At 42.6% G+C, this 15,750-nt stretch overlaps 1 protein-coding gene and 1 non-coding gene across 2 annotated transcripts in view; one reads left to right on the top strand and one right to left on the bottom strand.

The window, feature by feature from the left end:
* Window positions 1-15,750, bottom strand: part of EFHC2 (EF-hand domain containing 2) — a 191,353-nt gene that overhangs the window by 84,246 nt on the left and 91,357 nt on the right. Inside the window, exons 6-8 of the mRNA XM_021681492.1 lie at window positions 13,538-13,651; window positions 13,012-13,150; window positions 6,271-6,436 (exon numbers count right to left, since the gene is read on the bottom strand). Of these exons, the coding sequence (XP_021537167.1) occupies window positions 6,271-6,436; window positions 13,012-13,150; window positions 13,538-13,651 (419 nt within the window). The remainder of the gene's footprint in view (window positions 1-6,270; window positions 6,437-13,011; window positions 13,151-13,537; window positions 13,652-15,750) is intronic.
* Window positions 4,907-5,016, top strand: LOC123323505. Its single transcript, XR_006539445.1, has one exon. It is a non-coding gene; the product is annotated as a U6 spliceosomal RNA (small nuclear RNA).

Raw genomic sequence — 15,750 nt, 5'->3', positions numbered from 1 at the left:
ATAATTTACTCAAACAAAATCTTTAGAGCAGCAGTTCACAAAGTTTGTTGTGTTTCAAAGTCACCTGGGGAACTTGTTAAATATACAGAATCCAGAGTCCTACCCCCAGAGATATGGATTCAGTAGTTAGCTTGCATCCCCAGAAACCTGCATTTTTAATAAGCTCCCCAGGAGGTTCTGATGAAGAGCCCCCAGAGCCCACTTTGGAAAACACTGCAAGTATCTTCAGCTATTTCCTTGACTAATAAGCTAATTATCAAAAGTCTCCAAACTCTCTTTTTATCACAATACTCCTCCTCACACTCAAAAAACTAGCATTTTCCCTGCTTCCTATTATACCACCTATATTGCTCTGTCTGGCTTTCTGGGCCATGGATAGGTTCAGACACACCCACCTAGAGCTACCTGTCGTAACCATGCATAACATACAGGTGACCCTTGAACAACACAGGTTTGAACTGCACAGGTCTACTTAGACGCGGATTATTGTTGTTGCTGTTTTATAAATACAGTACCCTACAAGGAATCACTTGGTCATCCACTTCTCAGCGTATGTTCACTCCCTTGGTGATCTCTTCTAGTATCAAGCCTTTAAATATCATCTACATGTCGATGACTTCCAAACTCCTACCTTTAACTCAGACCTCTCTCCCGAACCCCAGATTGATATAGATATATCTCCAAATGCCTACTCAGTATCTCCATCTGATAGCTAAGAGACATCTCACACTTCACCTGTGCCCAAACTGAACTTACTGTTCTACCTATACAGTCTTTCCCATCTATCCTTCCAGTTGCTGAGGCCAAAACCCTGGGGAGTCATCCTTAACGCCTCTCTGCTTTTGGACTTCATGTCCAAATCTGTCAGGGAACCCCATTAGCTTGACCTTCAAAATAGTTCCAGAATCTGCTATGTCTCATCACTTCCATGGCACCCACCCAGATCCAAGCCATCGTAACTTTTCTCTTGGATGACTGTGGTGGGCTCTGAACTAGTCCTTACTCCGGCCATTGCCCTTCCACACTCTACTCTCAACACTGCAGCTGGAGTGATTCCTTTATTATGTAAATCAGATCAAGTCTCTACCGCCTGCTCTGATTTCCCAACGGCTCCGCTTATCACTCAAAGTCAAAAGAACCCTTATAATGGTCTGCAAGGCCCTACGGCATCTGATCCCCCGTTAACTCTTCTAATCTATCTACTCTGCCCTTTACTCACATCTTCTATCCATGTCAGCCTGCTTCTTGCTCAGGGCCCTTACATCAACTGTTCCTTCTGCCCGTAACGTATTTCCTCTCCTTAGTAAGGCCCATCCAGACCACACTATTTTAAAAATGAAACCGGAGGTGCTCCTCAGCACTGCCCTGTTAGTTCCTCTTTATTCTTCTCATAGCAACTTCTTACTTGCTTTACTTTGTCCATGGTACTTAATACCTTCTCCATACTTACAGAATGCACTTAGGGGTTTTCTGTGGTGTGCACTGTCTGCCTCCCCCAGCTAGACTAAGTCCTATGAGGGTAGGGCTGCGTGTCTGCTTTGTTCACTGATGGATCCCAAGCCCCTAAATCAGTGCTTGGCGAACGGGCAGGTACCCTGTGAATATTTGTGGACCAGGAAAATGAATGGTTCGCTCAGGGCTATGTACCCACCGAAAACCTCAAAAACAGCGAAAGCTATATACTCTTGGGGTTGGAAGAGACATGAAGGCTTATTTTTATTGATGAGAAAATAACTTTTTAAGAGAAAACAGCATGACTGATGGAGACAGCAGGTGGACAACATCTGAAGCAAGTCAGAGATTAAGATTAAACCGTGAATTTTTGGATGCTCTATGGCTATGAATAGCACAAGTCTGGGATAATAGCCTTCCTGGTGGGAAGTCATCTGTCTCTTCTATCCATAAGAACTGGAAGGGTGAAGCTTATTCTCTTTGCTTACTTATTTATCCATTCCTTCTCTTCTTGGACAAAGTATTTAATGAGCCCCAAGCATGTAGCCAGCGCTGTTCTAACTCTGAGGGAAGCTTTAGTGCCTGTCCCTGCCCTCAAGGAGCTCTTGATCTAGGGGGACACCACGATTACATAAACAAGTAATTGCCACACACTGTGAAAAGTACAGGCTCTGGGGCAAGAAAGGTAAACTCCAGGAGTCAGACTTCTCTGGGTTCAAATCCCAGTTCAACTAAAAATTAGCTGGGTGAGCTTGGGCAAATTGCACAACATCTCTGACCCTCAGTTCCCTCGTGTGAAGAATGGGTACGATAATATTATTTACTCTATGAGGTGGTTTTGAGGAGTACATGAGATCAAGTATTATAAAGTAGTTCGCACACCATAATCACAAATTGCTTATTAGTAGAAGTGTTATTATTATTACTACTACTAGAGGTACGACCAGCAGAGTATTGTGAGCACACAGAGAACAAAGTAATTCTACCAGCGCAGCAAGGATATTATTCTGGTTCTCCCAAATCAGACTAGACAATCTGCCCAGCAGGCCACCACAGTGAATTTTTACCCAGAAAATAAAGACCTTCATTCCATCAAAAACCTCAAATGCTCTAATTTGGAACTATTTCCTCCTCCAGCAATTCAAAGTAGATCACCAGTAACCTCATTCAAGGATTAGCACCCAGGAAATTTCTAACAGCAACATATATATAATCAACATATGTCACACACAACTGCACATCACAATTCACAGTTTATTTGCATGAAGAAACTGTTTTTTGCATGCTTTGTGGGATTGTCTTCCTTAGGTTCTCACAGTTTTAAAACCTTGAGTTATTCAAACTCATGTGTAAGTCTCCAGCTGAATGTGCCAGTTACTATGGAAACAAGGTCACTGTGTGGGAGGAGCTTGAAGGAAGTGTATTCCTGGCACAGAGCGGGCAGTGGACAGAAAGAAACAAAATTAGACACATTTGTGCCTGCACCACCATCGTCCAGCCCCAACAGCAGGACGAGAACGTGGAATGCTGTCTACAGTCCGTGCTCTGTGGGCAAGTTGATGCGGTGTAGACAGAAAGAGAGACTCAGGCAACTACCCACAAGGAGCTGTTTCCCCCCCCCCCCCCCGGGTTCCAGAAGCAACACCCTAGATCATATTTCATCTTGTTTACTTATAAGAAAAATTTCCTCTCCTTTTACAATAGGGACATTCTTCTTGCCCGCCTCCTTCGGGTGGCTGCCCTAAAAAACAGCAGCTGGTGAAAAGTATCCATCAGAAGTCCTGCCCTGGAACCTCACTATAAACCCTGTTATCCATAAGGAGGATGGAGTATGAGTTGGGGTCCCTCTTATGTGATGGAAAGCAATGGTTCTCAAAGTCTGGTGCGCATCAGACCCTGGAAGGCTGGTTAAAACACAGTACTGGGTCCCACCACCTCCAGCCCCCTCCCCAGAGTTTCTGCCTTAATAGGTCTAGGATGAGGCACGAGTTAGTGTTTCTACCAGTGTGGGGAGTAACATCAATTCTAAAAGTTAAAAAACAGAACCCTAAAGTCCTTCAAAATAAAGGATTAGTTGTTTTTTTTTTTTTTAAGATTTTATTTTTATGTCATCTCTACACCCAACATGGGACTCAAATGTACAACCCCGAGATCAGGAGTCACGTGCTCCACCGACTGAGCCAGCCAGGTGCCCCAAGGATTATTTCTGAAAAGTTTGCAAAGGCCATAATGTCAGGGCAAAGACAACCTTTTAGACAGTCTATACAATTCTTACTATATTTTCACCATCTTTACAAATATGGCAAAACGATTGTTCTACGTCAAAATGTTCTGTGATTGTATCCAATCCCATTAAATTTTATATCAAATTCAGGATGCTGTCTTTTTCATCTCCTTCTCCTGGTCTTACTGCATGTTCCTTTATCATTTTTCTCCACCGGTTCTCCTGACTCAGTACTCCCCTCACATGGGACTTCAATGGTAAACCCACATCCTATGCAAACAACTGCAACATTTTCCCACCACTTTTTTCCCCAACTTCTTTTTCCAGGGCCTGCTTTCCCTGCAGAAGTAAAAAAGTAGCCATGGGCAGTGCCCACATTCTATACACACGATGGAGCAACAGATTTTTCCTTGTATATATTAGGAATACTTTTGAAAGTCCATCTTTTGAAATTATATTCGGCCATGGGAGCAATCTACGGTTACTAAACTCAGCCAAACTTCTCAAAAGAAAACAACATTATTTGTCAAATAATAGCCTGAAAAATACTTCAGAGTCACTAAAGCCTCTAGACCAAGGGTAGGCAAACTACAGTGTGTGGATCAAATATGGCCAGCCACCTGGTTTTGCGTGGGCTGTGAGCTAAGAATGGTTTTCACGTTTTTAAACGGGTGAAAACATCAAGAGAATATTATTTGGTGATATGTAAAACTTATATGAAATTCAAATGTCAGTGTCCATACACAAAGTTTTATTGGAACACAGTCACGCATTTGTTTACGGACTCTACAGCTGCTTTCACACTATGATGACAGAGCTGGGTGGTTGTAACAGAGGCCGTATGGCCTTCAAAGCCAAGAACATCTACTATCTGACTCTTAAAGAGAAATTTTGCTGACCCCTACTCTATACCACTTCCTAGGGACCATCTTGAGGAGATATATGTATGGAAAGGCAACATGATTGGGAATAATACAGGTTTAAGGGCTTCTAGATGACACATTAAAAATAATCACTCAAGGGGCGCCTGGGTGGCTCAGTTGTTAAGCATCTGCCTTCGGCTCAGGTCATGATCCCAGGGTCCTGGGATAGAGCCCCGCATCGGGCTCCCTGCTCGGCGGGAAGCCTGCTTCTCCCTCTCCCACTCCCCTTGCTTGTGTTCCCTCTCTCGCTGTGTCTCTCTCTCAAATAAAGAAATAAAATCTTTAAAAAAAAAAAAAAATCACTCAAGCGATCAGTTCGGCAGCACTTATACTAAAGTTGGAACAATACAGAAAAGACGAACATAACTCCTGTGTCATTAGGATGACAAGCAAATTTGTGGAGTGTTCCAATATTTTTAAAAAATAAAAATAATAAATAATAAAAGAAAATAACCATTCGGTGGTAAGGAAGTGGAGAAAAGGGAACTTCTGCACACTGTTGGTGGGAATGCGAACTGGGGCAGCCACTCTGGGAAACAGTATGGAGGTTCTTCAAGAAAGTTAAAACCACCATATGATCTAGCCGTTCCACTTCTGGGTATATATCCAGAGGAAATGAAATCACTGTCTCAAAGACATACCCACACCTCTGTGTTTACTGCAGCATTATGCACAATAGCCAAGACACAGAAGCAACCTAAGTGTCCAGCAACAGATGAATGGATACAGAAGATGTGGTATATACATACGCAATGGAATATTATCCAACCATAAAAAAGGAGGAACTCCTGCCATTTGTGACAACATGGATGGACCTCGAGGGCATTATGCTAAGTAAAATAAGTCAGACAGAGAAAGACAAATACTGTATGATCTCACTTATGTGTGGAATCTCAAAAAACCAAACTCACAGAAACTGATCAGACTGGTGGTTGCCAGAGATGGGGGGTTGGGGGTGGGCAAAATGGGTAGAGGGAATCAAAAGGTACAAACTTCCAGTTATAAGATCAATAAGTCCTAGGGATGTAATGCACAACATGGTGACTGTATCTAACAATACCCTTTTGTATATTGAAAAGTTGCTGAGAGACTAGATCTTAAAAGTTCTCATCACAAAAGAAAAAAAATTGTTAACTGTGGGAGGTAACTTATGTGAACTAATCTTCTGATGGTGATCCTTTTTTCAAAATATATACATATCCAATCATTGCGTTACACCTTAAAATTATATAATATCGGGGTGCCTGGGTGACTCAGTTGGTTAAGCATCTGCCTTCGGCTCAGGTCATGATCCCAGGGTCCTGGGATCAAGTCCAGCATTGGGCTCCTTGCTCAGCAGGGAGCCTGCTTCTCCCTCTGCCTGCCCCTTCCCCTGCTTGTGTGTGTCTCTCTCTCTCTGACAAATAAATAAATAAATTCTTTTAAAAATATATAAATAATGTTATATGTCAATTATACCTCAATAAAACTGGGACAAAAATAAAATAACCACTCAACGAAGAACCTCTTAATACTTGGATGTTAATCAGTTTCATTAAAAAGCTATAATGGCATGTTCCTGAACTCTTAACCACATGAGCTGAGTGCCATGTGTTCCGCCATGAGGCCTATAGTATAAACCCCAAACACATTTGGGAAAGATCAGACTGAAATCATGGTTCCCTCAAGCACCTGTCTTTTTCCAGGAACTTCTTGAAGTTCTTCTGATGAGGTGTGGGCGTGAGGCTTATGCAGGAGCGGAGAGAATCCTCTTCAGAACCAAAGCCAGTATAAGGTGGAAATTTCCTTTCTATTTTTGGAGGAGGTGGAGCCTTGCATGGAATCGAGGTGAAGTTCTCTACAACAAAACAAAGGCCAATGAAACATCAATATTTTTTTTTGCCCTGATTGTGGCTGTTTTGAAAGGTTTGTTATGTTTTCAAGATGGACATGGAGATCTTTGTGGACTATTTTAAACTCTTTCAAACAAAACACAGCAAATCCTGTGAGGGTAGGTTTCAATCATGTTTACAAAAACCACAGAACTCACTCAATAATCGCCATTGGTTCAAAACAAAGAAAGAAAAAAAGAAACTGCCTATGTCAAATAAGTAAACATTTATCTTTTGTCATCACACCCCCATGTCTGACTATTTTTGGTTCTTCCCTGATTTTTCCAATGATAACGAAAATTCAAACTTGGAACTTTTTGCCACCCATCCCCTGTTTTAACCTGCAGCTTAGCCCCCTCCTCTCTTCAGTCAACACTCACTCTTCAAATTCCTTTCCAAACAGGACTGACTCCTGTTTTGCCTTTACCTTCCCCATCTGCTGTCCCCTCCTCCTGTGTCCAACTTTTTCAGGCCTCTCTCTTTCCTCCAACTCAACCCCAGGCCATGGCACTTCCCCATCTAGTGACAAAACAAAACCAAAACTTCTCACCAGCCACCGCTCTGGATTGCTCTTATGACTGCCCAAGAAAAGACTGCAATTGTACTAAAATGTGACAAAGCAAAACAAAACAAAACAAAACAAACAAACAAAAAAACACAAAAATAAAACCGAAAACAAATACACAAAACTTTAAAAATAATCCCTGCTTACTCGCTCAAAGGGGGTGTTATGTGGAAATACCATTGAGTTTCTTTCCGTCCTTATCATCTGTGAGGAAGGAGAGATGGACAGAGAGCTGGGGACATATCTGTAACCACCTGGCAGCTTTCAGGCCCTCATTTGTGAGGTTGTATAATGTCTGAGAAGCAAGTGTTCTCTCTAGAGCGAAGAGCCCGTTCAACTGATAGCTCCAAGTCACTTACTTGTGTTTGTCCCACCACAAAGGGCAAAGAAAATGCCAGGATCTTTCCAAAAGCAAAACACAACAACAAAACAACTCATGGAATCTAATTTCTACTTCTCACCCAAGCTCGAGTATCCCCTAGGTGGTGCCATTTGGGACTCAAAGTAGTTCCATATAAGCAAAGATTTCCTTTTCCACTGTCAAAGTCCTAACGGAAACAAGAGTGTAGATTTAGAGCATAATTGAAAGTGTGCATCAATTTGTCATCCAAAGCAACCCAACTCTTAAAATTGAGGGATTTTTTTTTTTTTTTTTAACTGATGGATCAAAAGGCTAAGGGTCTGAGGCTATTTCTAACTCTGATTTGAAGACATTTTCAGCTTTCACATTTCCTTAGACTTCCTTATTCTTTAGCCTTTGTGCGAAATCCCCTCAAGCATAATCCCCAAAAGAGTATTGTTCTATCTTAACAGAAACCGTTCACAGAAGACATATTGGCAAAGAAAATGCCAGCAAAGATTTCTCACTGGCTCAGTGAAAGGAAGCAGCCAGGCAGCCAGTACAGAAGTGACTGGCGAGCCTCTCCTATTGCTATTTTTGTGGCAATTAAAATCTGGGTAATAAAGAGGAAAGTTCAAATCTTGGAATTCAGCAGAACTGCAGTAGACCCTATCATCGCTAACTGTGAAATCAAACGCGCCACTGACTGGTACCGTCATTTCAGGGAAAGGACGGGCTGGTAGAGAAAGCTCTATGTGATTATTAGAAAATTGGGGCATGATCCGTTTTTCCTAACAGGGTACATATCCATAGAGACAACTCTCCATACTAATCTGAACAGTGTAACCAAAAGAGGACACGTACTGCATCACAAAGTAATTAAGAATGCATTCTATACCTCCCCCCCACAAATTATAGGTTTTATAACAGCGTTGTTTTCTCAACTACATAATTTTTGCAACAGATTTAAGTAACAAAAGAACCAATTTAGAGCTTTCCTCTGCACCCACAGCGCCATCTAGTGTATAAAAGCCGAGAACGGTTCCACTCCATCTTGCCTGACTTTTTGTCCCGCGTATATCTTTCTGGATACTCTGACCCAAGAGCTCATTTCTCTGGGTAATTGTGTACATTCGCAAGGCTTGAGACTTGTCCCTGCATATGTTTCCTGTCTTTGGTGTTCCAACATCCCAGCATCCTGCATGTTTCAGGTATTAAAAACTATTCGTTGAATACATGAAAAATGATACGTTTTTGTACACAGCACCTTCCCAAATATCTTCGTCAACAGCACTGTGCTGAACTCTGGGACACATCTGTCTTTCCAATTGTCTGATTCCTCTAATTCCAAGCGACTTGTAAAAACATATATACTGAATGTCTACCCACGATTAACTGGATTCTAACAAATTTACAGAAAGGTGGTATGTTTTTCAAAGGAATCTTAATGACCCTTCACAGTGATCTACTATTTGCCATCTCAGTTGGAAACTGTACCGGAAAAAAAGCCTTCGATCACCTCAAAGTTCATCTTGTATGTTCTAGTAACCCAGATACAGACTCAGATTTGGGGAGGCCTGGAGCTTACATAATTTGGGAGAAGCTCTTCAATACAAAGAATGCCAAATTATTAAGACAAAATCAGGTCCAGGGCCTTGGACTGGGGCTCCTGCAAAGGAAGAACCCTAAAGCTCAAGCTTCATGAATGTCAAAGCAAATTCCACCAGCACCCCCGCCCCGCCTTGTACCTAATACCCAGGTCAAATGGTTTGGGTGGGATGTTCATTTCTGGGTCAAATCATTAGTGAATCACATATATTCTGAGCTCTAGCTAGAAAATCCTTAGGGATCAGCCATTCCTCAATCCTCTGTACTTCATAGGGGAAGACAAAGGGGCAAAACTGTTCCATCCATTAAGGCCACGTGGTGCAACCAGAAGCAAATTCTACTCCATCATTGTAGCCTGGGATGGCTCGTTTGCTCGAATGACCATTAAACTACTATCTTGGATGTCTCACTGCTTCCAGCACCGAGTTCAGAATTGATTGAGAGGCCAGTAATAACACCACAAAATTAAAGATGCTTTAAGAACTGTGCTCAGCCTTCATGTCAGTACAGCCTAGTAAGTGTTCAAGAGCAATGGGAACGGCTGGTCTTTTACTGGTTTGGTTCTCCCAGCCACTAAGAATGGATGATCACCAAGTCCTCCTCTAACAAAGAAATAATAACCCAAGGCAAGAATTCTAGGTAAGAGCAGTTTACATTCAAGTCCCCCTGTTCCTTCAGTGAAGGAAACACATGCTGGAGCCCCTGGAGCCTTTTCTAACCTTTATGCTACAGGAAAGTCCAACAGGCCTCCATCTGCCAGTCCGTGTTCATCCACACGAAATAATGAGGGAGCGACATGCTCCTGCCCAGCAGGTGAGCCAGGGTCAGCAGGATGGCCAAGCTGCCTAGTGGGGGAGTCACATTGGAATGTTTTGTGCAAGAAGTTGACGGAATTGCTTTCTCCTTGGAATCCTTAAATGCACAAAAGAATCTTCTCGTTTTAGGAGGCAAATTGGGCTTTACACCGGGGTACAGATAGCTCTTGGAAAAAAGTACGAAGGCTGCATTTACGAATCTCCCCCCTGGCTTCCTCTTAGGAGGTCCCTGGTTGTGTCGTTAGGACTTGTCAGCTCCTTCCTGTGGGGCTGCTGAGTGGAGACACCGGGCATTCTACTGACCACAATTATTGACCTTGGTTATAGACAGAACTTTGTTCAGGTTTGAGCTTCGAGGATACCAAAGTTTAATGTATAGAATTTGGTCTTATGAATTTGCAGAAGCAGAATGAATTACATACAAAATGAATATGTCAGAAGTAACTGTATCTAAGTAACATTAAGCATCTTAATTTAACCTTACCAAAAAGTCAGAAAAGGCAATGGAAAGCGTATCAGAGAACAAAGATTCACAACCCCCCCACCCCCCCACCCCCGCTGCATCATGGATATAATTTCTAGTCATTACTTACATTAATACACTGTTGTTACTCAAGAAATGTTGTGTAATAATAGTGTCTGTTAAATGGGATATTTTAACATATGTTATGAGAAATATAAAAAGTCAGTGTGACTATAAAATGCATCATAATTTTGCATTTGCATAATTTTCTGTTTAAATGCATAATGCTCATGTTATATTAGCTTTAAAGGCACAAACTGTTTTTTTCTTTTACATAATACATAATCCTATAAGGTAAACAAAAGAAGTGAGCAGAAAGAAATTAAGCACTAGGGCTCAACAGAAATGGACCATCAGGCATCTGAAGCAGATCCATTTGCCGAGGACAGCTAGATTTAGAGTATACCAGTGAATTCACTCTGCCTCGGCAAGTTCCCTGCCAACATGTTAAGAAACTAACAATGTACCATGTCTCACCAGCACCATGTTCATTTTCCCAAATGCCACCTTTATAATCTCAAAATCAAACTGATGGACAAACATCAACCAAATGTTGGCCTCTAGGTTGAAGGGATCACATGATGTTTTGGAAACTTTGCCTCCTCCTTTATGTTAAGATCTTTCAGTAGGACATGAGTCAATGTTTTTGGTTAACTCATCTTTTACATATATTTTTTTTCCAATTTTAAGTCGACACTGAAGACATTGATTCTAAACAGACACTGACGTTTATTAAAAACCAAATTCTCCTTCCCAAGGACCTATGGGCCACCAGCAACTTCTCTACAATAACCACCACACTCACATTCCTGGCTGCCTCTTATTCACAGTCCCCAAAACCAATATGCCCAACGGTGTCCACAAAAGAGGACGAATGTTAGGAGAGACCACCAATTTGGCCCCACACATTTTGATTAATCTGGCATGCAGATGCAGTGGAACAGATTCCCTTAATGAACTGAAGAGTGAAATTCAAAGTGTTTTTAATTCCAACCCTTTGTGTGTGCTATGTGCCTTCTCCCATGATATAAAGATTCCCAGGAGGGAGGACGCCTGGGTGGCTCATTTGCTTAAGGATCCGACTCTTGGTTTTGGCTCCGGTCGTAATCTCAGGGTCTTGGGATTGAGCCCCACGTCGGGCTCTGCACTGAGCGTGAAGCCTACTTGAGATTCTCTCTCCCTCTCTCTCTGCGCCTCCCTTCAGTCTCTCTAAATAAATAAATAAAATCTTTTAAAAAGAGAGAGAGAGAGATTCCCAGGAGGCCAGGAACTCTACACAATGGGACACCAAGACACATGAGGTGCTCGTCTCATTCTAGAGAAAAAGCACTTTGTCTTTTAGATAGCTGTGCTTCTGGCTTCTATCTCCTCCTTCAGGAAAGTGTGCTCACATGAACACTCCAAGGTTTGGAGAGGAGTGCAGGAGTAAGCACTCCCACCCCAGCCAAACCCCAACCTGGGAGGTTGGCAACTCCCACCACCCCCACTTAGCCTCGTGCCAGCAGGTACCTGGAACAGGGCCCAGGAAAGGGGCAGAGCTGGCTGACAGGTTTCACAAATGAGGGGTTTGTTTTTCAGGTTTCATATCAGATCCTCCGCCTGCTTCTGTGATCCTCATAGCACCATCCGATGTGCTGTAGGTTTCTGCTCTCCTTCCAGCCCAAGAAACTCTTTAACTCCGTAGCTCCTAAGTCCTACTACAATAACCTGTGCCTAGTAAGTTCTTAATAAATCACCCGTTTTCATTCTGAACTGAACTCATCTGAACAGAACTGATACCCAAGAAGAGAGAAAAGCTGGAAATGTAGCCAGGCTTCACCAGAAAAGGTAGAGCAAATTGGCACAAGAGAATTCCCCAGAGAACTTAAATAAGCAGTATAACCATTGTAGTAAGCAAGAATTCAGTGAAAAGAAAAATATTCAGATTCCCACTTCAGTTGCTTGACCAGAAAACACTGACCCCATATTGCAATAAGGCAGGTGACTGGCTATAAAGGAAAACCAAAGCCTCTGGCATCAGGCAGGCAAATTCAACTCTCAGCTCACCCTTTACTCACTGCATAACCTTCGACAAGTTAGCCCCTTTTAAGCCTCAGTTTCTTCACCTCTAAAATGGAGATAATGAGCCTAGAATCGTTGTTAGGAAAAAGGAAGCCAACAAATGCCCGACGGAGAGCAAATGTTCAATAAATGGTAGCTACTATGAGCTTAGCCTTTCAAACTCAAAAGTAAAATCTTATGTAGGGAACAAAGGTTCTGAAGTTTAAATTTTATTTTCTTTTTTTTTTTTTTTTTTTTTTTTAAGATTTTATTTATTTATTTACTTGAGAGAGAGAGAGAAACAGCATGAGAGGGGATAGGGCCAAAGGGAGAAGCAGGCCCCCCGCCGAGCAGGGAGCCCAATGAGGGACTCAATCCCGGGACTCCGGGATCATGACCTGAGCCGAAGGCAGTCGCTTAACCAACTGAGCCACCCAGGCACCCAAGACAGGGATTCTTAAAGCTGAAGAACGAAGGGCTCTTCTGCTGATGAGCTATAGAGACCAGAACTTGATTTTTTCCAGAAATATTTGAGAGATGTTTCCACAGACTGACTTCATCCCTTCGGACAGCATTTCTCAAATAGTGGTCCTCAGATGTACTCTAGGGGTTTTAAATTTTATTTTCTAATGGACATACATATCACTTACCAATTCCATATTTCGTCTTATAATAAGTCTTTGTAAATTCATCACAGTCACAAAGAAGCACTTTCCTTCCCCACACATTGATGGTGGCTCCTATGAACAGGTCACAATCTTTGTAAAACTCTTGATCTACTTTTCCTAGCTAATAAAAACAAAGGAACAAAGTGTTGGCACCACAGACCCTCCAAAGACCTAGGCATCCCTTCCCAAAAGAAAAAAAATTGCAAAAAAACAAAAAACAAACCCACCCCTCAATTATATCATTTGTAACAGAATTTTTAAAGCCAAACCAAGACAAGCAGTCGATGTTAACATTTGGAAAGTCTTTTAGTAATGTAGTTGCTTGCAAACGGCAATATATTTATATACGCGCTTAAGCTTGTTTAGTGTTGACAGACAGCGGTGCAACGCATGCATTTATATATTCGTTAACTTCATTCAATCTCACAACAGAATCTGTGACTCACTGCACATTTCAGGTTCCAGGAAAGTTACACTGGAAATAGCAACAACACGTGAAGTTCCTCACCTTGTATTTATCCAACAGGTAGCCGTCCGCTCGGTTCTCTGTCAAGCCACTGTACACATTAAGAACTGTTCGATCTGTTATCTGGCCTGGCTGATAGACTCCAGGTGGGCCATACTGGAAGACAAAATCCAAACAAGGTGTGGTAGATGGCCTACTAAACACAAAGCTGGTCATAGTGAGGGGCTCAAGTGGGAAATATGCATTGTATGTGAAGGTGAGCAAACACACCACCCCAAAATATGCCTCTTGGGTGTATTGATTATTTTGAGCTGGTTATTTTTTTTTTTTAAGATTTTATTTATCGGGGCGCCTGGGTGGCTCAGTCGTTAAGCATCTGCCTTCAGCTCAGGTCATGGTCCCAGGGTCCTGGGATCGAGCCCCGCGTCGGGCTCTCCGCTCCGCGGGAAGCCTGCTTCTCCCTTTCCCACTCCCCGTGCTTGTGTTTCCTCTCTCACTGTGTCTCTCTCTCTCTGTCAAATAAATAAATAAAATCTTTAAAAAAAAAAAAAGATTTTATTTATTTATTTGTCAGAGAGAGAGAGAGAACAAGCACAAGCAGGGGGAGTGGCAGGCAGAGGGAGAAGCAGGCTCCCCACTGAGCGAGGAGCCCGATGTGGGCCTTGATCCCAGGACCCTGGGATCATGACCTGAGCCAAAGGCAGACATTTAACTGACTGAGCCACCCAGGCACCCCTTGAGCTGGTTATTTTTAAGAAACAGCAGACACAGGAAAAGCTGAGTACAATACCCTTCTGTAAAAAAAAAAAAAAAAATTTACATCCATAAAGAAATCTCCATTTGTAAGAGTGTCTCCCTCTGTGTACCAGGAAAAGAAAGAAGACTCAAAATCTCTAAAACCTCTAATAGAAAAGATGACACATAAATCTGCATTACAACCTTCCTCTTATTTACTGTGCTTTTCTTGCTGACCCCCTATAACTTGCCTCCTTCCCACTTCCCCTGGCAATTTGTTCCATCTTTAGGTGGAGATGATATTTAAGGTGGTAGCCTGGGCCATTTCAGGGAGTTACTCTGTTTTCCTTTCCATACAGGAGGTATGCCGGTAATTAGACGTTTGTTGGTTTTTCTCCTGGTAATCTGTCTGTTATTACAGGTGTGGGGGGTGGTGGTGGGACATGATCTCAGGCAAGAACCTTGAAGGGTAGAGGGAAATTTAGTTATCCTCTCCCTAATACAGTTCTTCTCTGCCATCATCCTCCATCTACCTCTCCCTATACTTCCATACCCATCCTTCAAGGCCCTAATAAAGGCCCATCTTTCCCCTCACCCTTCCCATCCTCCTGGCCTGTCCCCGGTCCACACCTTCAGAGCACCTCCCACGTGGTTAAAGCACCCCTTGTGGTTCTCTAAATGCCTCATCAGCAGACATCTCCTTTTCTCTGCACTGAACTACAAAATGCCCTGAGGAAGAAACCATGCCTTGCCTTCTTTACTCAGCTTAGCATCCTGCCCAATCTTGAGCTCAGGAAACACTAGCTGGCCGAGAGAGAGGTGGCGTGGCAAGGCAGCAAGAACAAGAGAGTGCAGTCAGCCTCTACCAGAAACTGTGGCCTGGAGCAACCCAAGATACTCCTCAGTTCCGTGCACTGGAGGTGGTCCCAGCAGTTGCGTGAGCTGCGGGTAATCTTTTAACTAACCTATGTAAATTGGTAGTGATCAGTTTATCACATACCGATGAGAAACCTGAATCATCCCTGATAACGTGTGACATAAAACGCAAGTTCAAATGTGTGAATTTATGAGGTGTGGGGTGTAAGGAAGCCACGTAACAGAGAAAAACAGTACACTTGGAGCACATTCTCTCTTCACAGCTTACTAACTACAGGACTTGGAGCCAGGTATTTACCTTCTGAGAACTTCAGTTTTGTCATCTAACTGCAATAATAGTACCGATTCCTCGCTTTCTCAAAGGATGTTTGAGTGTCAAGGGAATACCTACTGCTATTTTCTCTCTTCCCCATGAGAATGTAAGTTCCAGGAAGTGGAACTTAATCCATTTTCTTTCTCACTGTAACCCCAGAGCAGGCACAAAGCTGGCACTTGATAAATATTTGCTGAATGAATGAGTAAATGAAGCAACTGATGTCAAGACACACTGCAAATGTCAGGTGCATCATTATTATTTTATAATTCGTGTATTGGTCAGAGCCATTCTAAAAACAGACTTCCCAGGTGCATCCTGGCCACCTGCT

The sequence above is a fragment of the Neomonachus schauinslandi genome, chromosome X (assembly GCF_002201575.2).
Source record: "Neomonachus schauinslandi chromosome X, ASM220157v2, whole genome shotgun sequence".
Lineage (NCBI taxonomy): Eukaryota > Metazoa > Chordata > Mammalia > Carnivora > Phocidae > Neomonachus > Neomonachus schauinslandi.
The sequence above is the reverse complement of the archived record's forward strand: the minus strand, read 5'-3'. Positions and strand labels throughout refer to the sequence as shown.